This window comes from Monodon monoceros, unplaced genomic scaffold (assembly GCF_005190385.1).
Source record: "Monodon monoceros isolate NGI ecotype Baffin Bay Population unplaced genomic scaffold, NGI_Narwhal_1 Super_Scaffold_4, whole genome shotgun sequence".
In the NCBI taxonomy this organism is placed as follows: domain Eukaryota; kingdom Metazoa; phylum Chordata; class Mammalia; order Artiodactyla; family Monodontidae; genus Monodon; species Monodon monoceros.
The window spans coordinates 6297598-6308952 of record NW_021703781.1 but is presented as its reverse complement, the minus strand read 5'-3'; the positions used below and the strand labels follow the sequence as shown (position 1 = coordinate 6308952).

Sequence of the window (11355 nt, the reverse complement as noted above, 5' to 3'; positions counted from 1 at the left end):
CTGAAAGGGCAGGCAGTCCCTGTCTGGGGGTGGTGTGCGCAGTGTGTGTGAGGGACGTGGAGAGCCGAAGCGGGTGGAAGTAGGGGCACCGGGCTAGCCATTCGTGCAGGTGTTTGTTCCTTCATCCTTTCATCCATTAGGCTGTTATCTTCTGAGCACCCACACCAGGTGGTTTGAACTTTATTCTGAAAGCAGCAGGGAGCTGATGGCCTTGCCACACTCTGCTTTTCAGATTAAGCCGTTCTTCTCGAGGCACAACTCAAATCCTGCTTGGTTTTTGCAGGACAGCCCGAGAGCAGCCTTGCTCTCAGGGCCCGTCTTTGGCATCTGCCATCTAGTGCCTCCTGTTACCTTTTCACAAGTGTATTGTGTCTCGTGGAGATGATACATCTCCTTTGGGGAAGTGCTCACGCCATGCACTTTGTAGTCCCCTCAGGGCCACAGAGTGCCGAGGACATAATCTATATATGCTCCTTGAATACTTGCCGATTGGTCTTTGATTATTAGAATTCCTTTGATAACTTTTTTGGGGCACATCTGAAGGCCTTTTCGTGTCTGCTTATAGCTTGTCTCTTGGAGGGTTATTTGCTTCTACTCAGTGTCCCTGCTTGCTGTCCTGCAGTCTGATGGTGGCGACTCTGCAGAAGTCACGAGGAACGTGGAGGGCATCGTGGTCAAGATCATGAACGTGTTTGTGGACGCGCTGCCCCACGTGCCCGAGCACAGGCGCCTGCCTGTCCTCGTCCAGCTTGTTGGCACCCTGGGCGCAGAGAGATTCCTCTGGGTTCTCCTCCTCCTGCTGTTTGAACAGTATGTCACCAAAACAGTGCTGGTGGCTGCCTTCGGAGAAAAGGTCAGAGCGTAGGGTGCGGTGACAAGAAAAAACGGGGGGTGTTTCACACAGATTTTGTGTTACTTTCCACTTTCAACGTGGGGCTGGTGATGCCTAGTGTGCACTACTTAACAGTGTATGCGCAGAAGGGCTTTCAAAGGTGTTTCTAGCATTCTTTGAAATTGCTTCCAGAGCCTGAGGCACTGAATACCCTCAGGAGCAACAGGGCTCTCCTGAGGGTGACTTGACTTTTCTAAGAAACTAGGCTGATGCCATGCTGGGTGGGTGTATTTTAATTAAGCCCCAAAGAGTACAGCTGTACAGGAATTAAGCTGTCTCCCGAACATGGTGTTGAAGGCATTTTAGGGGGCAGGGGAGGAGGGTCGGTGTCACTGAAGTCAGTGAGATGCAGGTGACAGTTTTGAAGAGCCCTGTTTTGAAGAGAGATGAGGGCAGAAGTTACACGTGCAGGGCTGTTTTTAAATGGCTTCTTAGACATGGGATCCAGGAATAGATCTAGAGCCTACTCCAAGTAAAGTAATATGTTCATTTCTGCCAGATATCATAATGCAGTTTATCCTGGAATTATGCCTCATAATTCTCATAAATTGGCTTTTTTATGTAAGAAGCTCAGTACCTGATTCCTCTGGTCATACACGTGACCATAAGGAAGAGCGTGGAGTGGCTTTCTGTGCGAAGAAGTACTCTTAAAACGTTTCCCTTATTTGTACTTACTAAGTAACATAAATTGGAGAGGTACAGTTTATGACCTACTTCTCTCCTCTACACAGGATGCTGTTTTAGAGGCAGACACTGAATTTTGGATTTCAGTCTGTTGTGAATTTACTGTCCAGCATCAGATCCAAAGCTTGATGAATATCCTTGAGTACTTAATGAAGCTGCCAGAGGAAAAAGAAGGTGGGCATTAAGTCCGATGTTAATTACTGTTTAATCTGGAAGCTTGAGAGAGGCAGAAGGCAGCTTGTCTTCAGAACCCATGGTGCGTCCTTAGAAGGATTTTTTAAAGTAAGTTAGTAATTTTTATTCGAGTATACGGTTGTTACCTTCTCAAATGTTTATGGAAAACAGTAAGTGGGATTTCTGCTTGCCGTTCCTCACACGTTGACTTTCAGACCTCTGTGCCTCTGTGCCTCTGTGTGGGCTGTGGAGTGTTCCAAGTGTCTGGGATGAATTGATGGTAAAGTGACAGCAAGTTAGCAGCATCTTATTAGCTGTATCTTAGTTTCCCCTTAAAATGTGGAGCTTTTTTTTTTGTTTTTTGTCCTCGCCGTGCGGCTTGAGGGATCTTAGTTCCCCAACCAGGGATTGAACCTGGGCCACGGCAGTGAAAGCATGGAGTCCTAACCACTGGCCCGCCAGAGAGTTCCCGTGAAGACCTTTATAAGAAGAAAAATAAAGCAGGTACCACAGCAGTGGTAACTAAATATGAAAATTTTATCACGTAGGGGTCTTGAAGAAAATTCCGCTAGTTACAGCACCAATGAGGTTGGCTTAAGAAAGGGCTGACGTGTTGACTGTTCTTAGTTCTCTGCCCTTTGGAGCAGAACAGTGAGGTACATTAGAAAGAAGGGTCTGAAGACTCCGCAGGGACTGTTGTCTGGGTGACCGGCCGTTTACCTTGTCTGCCCTGCTTGGCCGGGTTTGGGAGGGACAGAGCTGGGAGGCGCCGGTGAGCTGTGTGTGGTGACGTGCTGAGGACGAAGCCTTCATTCTGAGTCACTCTCTAGGACAGTGGTTTTTAAGTGGCCCACCATGGACCCCCAGCCATGGCACCCCAACCCCTTTCATATTTGATACATTTGAATGTGGGATTCTATGGAGTTTTAGGACAGACATCTGCAGCTTTTAGAGTTAAATGTTGAAGGCAAGGGATGACTCTCCTTTAGTCTGTTGTGGGCCATCAAAGTAAATGTCTCTGCAGCTTTGGAAATGGGGCATGGAGCCAGTTCAGACTCCTTTTGCAGTATCTTTGTCTTCTATTTATTTGTCTCAGCTACCTTATTTTTTGTTTGGTTGGTTTTACATACTCTATTCTCAGGGCTGTTTGGGTACTTTCTTGGTAAATATACTCCTATCTTTCACTGATTTAGAAGAGGAAAAACTGGGTATAACGAATTATATATACACATGCATATGTATAATAATATACATATTGTATATTATGTGTATAACAGAGTAACAGATTTCTCTCTAAAAATTGTATGCATTTGAATGTGGGATTCAAATTTGAATTCAAATTCAAATTACCCTGCTCATTATGTCTGTATCTATATACCAAAGAATCAGGTCGAAGATGAGTGAGGTCACTTGTTTTGTTGCTTTTTTTCAGAAACCCTTCCCATATCAGTATCTTACAAGAGCGAATCACAAGAAGAAATGCTACAGGTTTTTAACATAGATGCTCACACTAGCAAGCAACTGCGGCATTTTAAATTTTTGTCAGTGTCCTTCATGTCTCAGCTCCTGGCTTCCAATAATTTTATCAGAAAGGTGAGCTGTTCTTTAAATGTGTTTGCTTTTTCTGAAGGAACTGTGTTTTAGGCTAGTAAAAACAGCTCGGCAAGTCTCTCATGAAAACGTGAGGCATGCCTGTAATAGAAACAGGTAGTGCTCTTCACCTCAACATGAACACCCGTTGGGCACGATCTACTAAGACTGTATATACGTAAACCCTGTGGCTCAGCAGTTCTGTTCTCAAGTGGTATATACCCGCAGAAGTGTGTGAACACGTGCACCAAAAGACATCGACAAGAATGTTCATGGTAGCATTGTTCATGGTGCCCAGAACTGGCCACAACCCAAGTGTCCATCATCAGTGGAGTGGACAGAGCGTCTCGTCATAGCTGGACGTGGGTGGACCTCAGTGACACACAGCTATCTGGTGACTCGTCAGCATAACATCGAAGGAGAGAAGGCAGACCCAGAGCAATGCATCCTGTGATTCCGGTTGTATGAGGTTCAGAAACAGGCAAAGCACAACTGTGGTTTTAGACGTAACAACAGTGTCTATCTTTGGGAAGGAGGAAAGGGCAGGGTCAAGTAGGGGAAGGATTCTGAGGTGCTGATAACATGCTGTTTCTTTACCCAAATATAGTGAGCTCTACACACACGATTCGTGCACCTTTCTGTTTGTGTGCTAAACTTTCAATTAGGGAGAAAGAAGGAAATACAGAAACAAAATGAAGAAATAAACAGAAAGGAGGATCCAGGGTCATGACCAGGAACGTAAGAATGGCTGAGCATTCAAATATCTGTATTCTGTTTCTGTTATAATGCATGAACAGATCCGGGGGGAAACCTATGATCATTGAAATATTTAGAGAAAGAATTTAGTGAATCCAGCGCATATTCGTGATTTCAGAAAAATAATCCTCACCACCGTGAGATGGACAGAACTCCTCAGCCTGATAAAGACATCCGTCAGAAGCCTGTGGTTTACAGCACACTTCATGATGAGACATGTGCCTGTTAAAGTCTGGAACAAAGGCGCCCTCTGTCACTATTCCTACTCAGCAAAAGAAATGAAGTGTAAGAATCAGAAAAAAAGAGACTTGATGAACTTGTAGAACTGGGAGTTAGCTCAGCAAGCTCACTTGAGAGTGATCAGCGTAGACATTGCTCTGTGTCCAGCAGGCTTGCCGAGGACGGCGGTGCTTCCCAAGCACGCGGGCGGGTCAGTGTGACTGGACATCAGGCGGACACACCCATGCGATGTAAGAAACGTGCTCCATGGCTGGTAGCACCACATGGCAGTGGGGCGAGAAAAAGGTCCAAGAACTAGAGCTGGCACGGTCTGTTTTCCAAGTGGGGGGAAGAAAGACTGATCTTACATATAAACAAAAGACAGTTTTAGGTGGATTAAAAACTTCAGTGTGAAAAGAATTACTTAGCACTTTGAGAAGAGAACCAAAGGAAAAACATCGTTGTACCTGGAGGGTGGAAAAGAATTTCTTAAGAACTTGAACCAAAAGCCACCATAAACAGTGAAAAGAAAGCCACAGACTAAAAGAAGGGTATTGCTGTTTATAAATCAAGAAGCATCCGTTTCTGTTAGGACAACTGGCAAAGAATATGAATTCATTGAAGAGGAATCACAAATGGCCAATGTGACAAAACAACCTCCCTAGTAAGAATGAAAATTCAGATTATAGAGGATACCACCATGATGTTATCAAACTGGCAGGAAGTTTAAAGTTGTTAATACAAGAAGTGGCAAGGCTGGGGGGACACGGTCATTTTTGTACAGTGATGGGTAAGCAGGAGTTGGTACAGCCACTTCAGAAAGTGCGGGGCAGTGTCCATTCAAAGTGAAGATGCTCACCCCTGCTATCTAGCAGTTTCCTTTCTCTACGAAAACTTGCCTGGATGCTCAAGGAGAAAGGTTCTTTTTTAGCACTGTTACTAAAGGGGGGAAAAAAAGGGCCATAAAACTAAATATCTACCAAGAGAGGTGAATGAATAAATAAGTCGTGGTACATGGAGAGGAATACTGTGTGCAGTTAAAACGAATGAACTAGAACAACATAAGTTACCATAGATAGATCTCAAAAATCTAATATAATCAAGAAAGCATGTTGCCGGCTGATACGTACTGTTTGATAACATTCAGCCACAGATTCAAGTTTGTGGGGCTTGGGGTGGAAGGAGATTGGGATTAGGGAACGATACAGAGGGGACTACAGCTGTGTCCTTAAGTTTAACATCTTAAAATTAGATATGGGCTAACGAAAGATTAGCACTTTAGAAAACTAATAGGTGTTAATCGTTTGCTGTATTTTTCTGAATCTTTGTAGTACTTTACAGATAGTATGAATATCTATAGAATGTAATCAAAATAAGTGAAAAGACTAATTAAATTAAGGGAAATGGAGTTATTACAGTATGACGGGGTGATCTGGACCTGATTAACTTGTAATGTCAGAAAACACTGGGGAGCGAGTTGGTCGGTCTCCGATGTTTCATCGCACTTCAAATGATTTTTCATCATCGGCTGTCATATTGTTCTAATGACGCCTTCTTTAAAATTCAGGTAGTTGAAAGTGGCGGTCCTCAGGTGTTGACAGGCCTTGAACAGAGGTATGTTACTTTTTAAAATTCGTATTTGGAAATAATTTCAAACTTTTAATCAAAAAGCTGGAAGAAGTACACAAGACTCTTATGAGTCTCCTGTGTTTCAGGTTGCTAGAAATGGTTCTTGGCTACATTAATGCTGTAGCACAGTCCATGGAAAGAAACGCAGACAAGCTCACTGGGAAGTTTTGGCGAGCACTCCTCAGTAAAGCTTATGACATGCTGGACAAGGTGGGTGTTTATTTCTCCCTGTCTTCTGTGTTTTGTTGCTGTTCTATGTCACCATAAAGTTATTTAACAGAAAGTTTTACTTTAAGAGTAAACTTAGCAATAGCTTAACAGAAGGCAGCCCAGATTTGTCTTGGAAAAGAATCTCTTGATGACTGGAGATCATTTTATCTGGAAAACAGTTGTTTCCCTACCAATTATGAGAACATGTGCCTCAATAAATATGATGCTTTAAATATTGATTCATGTCCCGCTATATAATGTTCGCTTTATTCAAGTGGAATAAAAGATACCTATTCAGTGGAGTTTCTAGTTCATCAGTAAAATCACTGGCCAAGACCACTGTTTAAGATCTAGCTGAATTGCTTAGCTCCATGGCATTGAGCAGTTCACTTAGTGTGAGCATCCTTTTGTTGTTGTTTGATAAATGTGGTTAGTAATGCCTCCCTAAAAGGTTAGTCTAACAACTAGATAGTGAGTGAAAATGCCTCGCACCTAGAAGGTGTGCAGCGAATGGAAGTCTGTCTTAAATGAGTCATCTTCCCTTTTGTATTTTTTATTTTCCTTTTTTGTTAAATGTAAAACTGTTGTGTAGGTCAATGCCTTGCTGCCCACAGAAACCTTCATCCCTGTGATCAGAGGGCTGCTGGAGAACCCACTGCCCTCTGTTCGCCGGAAAGCTTTGGATCTTTTGAACAACAAATTACAGCAGAAAACCTCTTGGAAGAAGAAAATTGTAAGTGAAGACTGTGCTACAGACCCATTTCCCATTCTTTGCTTTATCAGAGCTGCATTTAACTGCTTGAAGTTTCTCCAGTGGTACAATTTAAATAAGTGTATTATTATCCAAATACAATGCTGTGATGCGTGTGTGTTTAAAATGTGATGCTAATTCTGATAGGAGCCACGTATATACGTGTTATAAGAGCTCTTAGAGTGGAATTGCACCCTAGCAGTATTCTTGCTTAATATGGACCATATGTTGCCTTAACTTTAGCACGATTCTAATCCTCCTTCACTCCACACGGGTAGGGTGCTTCATATAAATACAGAATTGGTTGCAAGCACATGTGTCCATTTATCGGTAAATAAAGCAGATGGAGAAAAGGTCGCTTGTGTTTAATCGTGTGGCGCAGGACGTCTTGGTCTGATCTCCATTTAGGCAGAGTCTCAAGCAGTAAAACTGGAGAAAAGGACTAGCATTTTGTTTGCACCTTTAGTTATGTGGGACGGTGGGCTGTCTTTTTCAGGTTTACCACTTCCTGGAACTGGTCCCAGTCCTTGTGGCCATGGTGAAGCATAAAAGAAAGACATTAGAAGAACAACCAATCAACAGACAGACAGCTTTGTACACCTTAAAGCTTTTATGCAAGAATTTTGGTGCAGAAAATCCAGAGCCTTTTGTCCCTGTGCTGAACACTGCCGTGAGGCTGATTGCTCTAGGAACAAAGGAGGAGAAGAACGTCCTTGGGGGTGCCCTGCTGTGTGTGGCCGAGGTGATCTCCACGCTGGAAGCCCTGGCCATCCCTCAGCTCCCCAGGTATGTCGAGGGGACCGGACACAAGACCACCGCACGAGGTTTCTGGTATCAGCTGGAAAATAAAAGCTTAGTGACTTTTTCCCGAGTGTCAGTAGAAGTTTCATAAAATTAGATTTGTCAGAAAAGTGACCTTTTCTTCAAACCGGAAAATAATAACATTCTCGTTTACCTGGTGTGTATTGTCCCCCAGTTTTTGCTCCCCTTTGACCAGCGTTCCTCAGAAGCAGTAGGTGACAACACTGCTTCGTAGAGGGGCCCAGCCGGTTGGGCCACAGCTGCCAGGTGCTGGCTCTGTCGTCGGCTCTAGTGTTTGCCATCGTGCAGCCTCGCCAGCTGGCCAGGGTTACGCAGCCTATTAGAGCTTTGCCGTCTACAAATCGAGGCAGCACCAACCTCATGGGATGCCCGTGGGGCAGTGCGTGCAGGGCTTTTTTGCCCGACACACAGCAAGTGTTAAACTGCAAGGTGGTGGTGGTATTCAAGGTGATGTTGTGTCAGTACTGTGGGCACTGGGAGAGCTCTCGCTCTCGGTCACGTAAACCGTGTAGACGTTTTGTGGGATGTCAGAGATGTAACGGACACGGTTATTTGGATTTTTTCAGAGTGACTTCTGCTCCGTTCTCCTCAAAGAAACTTGTGCCCTTTCTTTCCAGCCTGATGCCGCCATTGCTGACAACCATGAGGCGCGCCCGCGACCTGGCCTCGGGCGAGGTCTACCTGCTCAGCGCCCTGGTGGCCCTGCAGAAGGTGGCTGGGACCCTGCCGCACTTCATCAGCCCCTACCTGGAAGGTGTCTTGTTGCAGGTGAGCTGGTGACCACAGGGGGGGAAGGGGAAAGCTTACAGATTTGATCATTTTATTTGTGCTTGACGTCTTTCGTTTGGCAGGAGGATTCTTATTTCTGAAAAGAGGTGCTTGTTTTTAGTGAATGTGTCCCTTTTTCACTGCCATCATCCCTCCTGTTTAGTCGTGACATTGGTATGGGTGTCACTCTGTCATGAGGCTCTTCTCTTTTTTGACTTTGCAGGATGTATTTCATTGCTTTCCCCGCCGTGAACTCCTTGGCCTTGGTCTGGTAGAGCTTCTTGTAGAAACAGGCATGCCCACTTAGTTCTTCACGTGAAGGTTTCTTAACCCTAAGGCGTCTGTCAGGGCGGAATGCCTGTGTTGCAGTCCAGACGGCGGACTAATGGCATTTCCAACAGAATGCAAATGCCCGAGTGGCCTCCCGCCCCACCCCGTGCTGTTGCATTGATCACTGGCCGTTTATGAGGTTAGGAGCCTTAAGTGCCGTGATGCAGATGACTTAACCGATTCACATACTCTCCAGCCAGGCCTTGAAGGTAGACTTCTTATAGAAAGGGACCTCTGCATCTGAGGAGCTTTCTAGATTCTTCAGCAAAGGAGAACGTGACTGTCTCTCCTCACGGGCCCCGGATTCCTGTTCTCTAAGATCGTCGTTCTCAGAGCTCTGTGTCCTGCCTTCCACCATCTGCCTGCATCCCTGACTCCCTCTTGGAAAGAGGCATCTGTCCATTTTTATCTATTTAATTTATATTAAGTACTACAAATTTATTTTTATTTATTTTGTTTTAACATTCGGGGTTGGCATTAAAAGGAATCCTGTGTTGATGCTGAGTGCACTGAACGTTCCCAGTCACCAGCGTTTGGACTGGCTTTTCCATCCCTACCAGGACTTTCTGTAAGTGTGTAGACAGATGCTCCTGGCGAGGACCCGTGGTGGCCTTGATCGTTGTTGTTATATTCCTACAGGTGATTCACTTGGAGAAAATCACTAGTGAAATAGCTCCTGCCTCCCAGGCTAATGTCCATCTCATGTCCCTTAAAAAGACGCTGGCTACCACGCTGTCACCCCGAGTCTTACTGCCAGCCATCAACAAGACATACAAGCAGATTGAGAAGAACTGGAAGGTTAGACCGTACTGGGTATTAGACTTTGGAGGAGGGAGATGTGGTACTGAAATGTTTAGATTTTCACTTAAAGAAGAATATGGTGGTTTAATTCCATTATAAATGCATTAATGAACTAGAGGAATATTAACAATTGGCATGTCTCTTGACTGTGTTTTCAGAATCTCATGGGCCCATTTATGAGCATCTTGTGCGAGCACATCGGGGTGATGAGGAAGGAGGAGCTCGCCTCCCACCAGCCCCAGCTTACCACGTTCTTCCTGGAGGCCCTGGACCTCCGCGCCCAGCACTCTGAGGTAGGCGTGTTCCCCGTCCCCAACCCCGCGTCCTAAACTTCTCACCTGACTCAGACCTGTTGTACTTGTCAAAGTTAGGGCTAGATGTCACTACTCTGGCTAACAAATCAGCTCTTCTGTTTTCAGAATGATCTGGAGGAAATTGGAAAAACGGAAAATTACATCATTGACTGTCTCATGGCCATGGTTGTAAAACTTTCTGAGGTCACATTCAGACCCCTGTTCTTCAAGGTGAGCTCTTTTCCTCTACTTCTCCTTTTACTCACGTATCAGTTGTAAGATCGGAAGAAGAAACTAATGCTACTTTGTCTTTTAGCTGTTTGATTGGGCTAAAATAGAGGACGCCCCAAAGGACAGACTGTTGACATTTTACAACTTGGCAGATTGCATTGCTGGAAAACTGAAAGGGCTTTTTACCCTGTTTGCTGGCCACTTAGTGAAGCCTTTCGCTGACACCTTGAACCAGGTGAACATCTCCAAAACAGGTAGGTAGCTGACTCCAGGTCAGCTGGCGCCCTTGCTCTGTGCACCTTAGCGGGATGCAGTAAGTATAAGGAAGGTGAATTCTTTATAGTCAGTTGTCAGACACTGAAGTGTTGTAGCACTTTTCCTTTAGCAGTTAATTAATGTTATTAATTAACTGACTCACTTGGGAGGAAGAATAAATGGGCAGTCCTGTGTTATTGGAAGTAACTCTAAAACATTAAGATTGGTTTATTTTTTAATGCTAATAAGCAGTCCACTTGCCAAACTAAGCAATCTTAATAACCAAGAATCTTTTTTTTTTTTTTTTTTTGGGGCCCGCGGGCCTCTCACTGCTGTGGCCCCTCCCGTTGCGGAGCACAGGCTCTGGCTGCGCAGGCTCAGCGGCCATGGCTCACGGGCCCAGCCGCTCCGCGGCATGTGGGATCCTCCCGGACCGGGGCACGAACCCGTGTCCCCTGCATCGGCAGGCGGACTCTCAACCACTGCGCCTCCAGGGAAGCCCTTAATAACCAAGAATCTTAACAACTCTGAAAGAACAGATCACTCCCCCGAGAGACCGTCCATTTAATTTGTGCTCTGCCTTCATCCTGATTGTGATTTCTAGATCATTTTAGAAATAACCTTCTGGTTATAGTTCTGTTAATAGCGATTTGAAGTTAAACATTGGAGATCAAATTGTGAAATTCAGCTTTTTGTTATTTTTGTTTCCATTTGTTTCTCTCCCCTATCTACAGATGAAGCGTTTTTTGACTCTGAACGTGACCCTGAAAAGTGCTGCTTGCTACTGCAGTTTATTCTGAACTGTTTATATAAAATCTTCCTCTTTGACACCCAGCATTTTCTAAGTAGAGAGAGAGCAGAAGCCTTGATGATGCCCCTGGTGGATCAGGTAACCAGTGGAATCATCTTCTGTTAAAAGATAAGGAAGCCATCAGTGTTACATGCCTGCA

General features: G+C 44.8%; 1 protein-coding gene across 3 annotated transcripts in view; it reads left to right on the top strand.

The window, feature by feature from the left end:
• HEATR1 (HEAT repeat containing 1) overlaps positions 1–11355 on the top strand; it is a 50099-nt gene that overhangs the window by 32680 nt on the left and 6064 nt on the right. For all 3 annotated transcript variants that reach the window (XM_029201179.1, XM_029201181.1, XM_029201182.1), the window contains 13 exons: positions 623–853; positions 1624–1750; positions 3183–3343; positions 5883–5929; positions 6031–6154; positions 6747–6887; positions 7402–7691; positions 8345–8495; positions 9465–9623; positions 9785–9919; positions 10046–10150; positions 10236–10404; positions 11140–11294. In XM_029201179.1, coding sequence (XP_029057012.1) covers positions 623–853; positions 1624–1750; positions 3183–3343; positions 5883–5929; positions 6031–6154; positions 6747–6887; positions 7402–7691; positions 8345–8495; positions 9465–9623; positions 9785–9919; positions 10046–10150; positions 10236–10404; positions 11140–11294 — 1995 coding nt within the window. The remainder of the gene's footprint in view (positions 1–622; positions 854–1623; positions 1751–3182; positions 3344–5882; positions 5930–6030; positions 6155–6746; positions 6888–7401; positions 7692–8344; positions 8496–9464; positions 9624–9784; positions 9920–10045; positions 10151–10235; positions 10405–11139; positions 11295–11355) is intronic.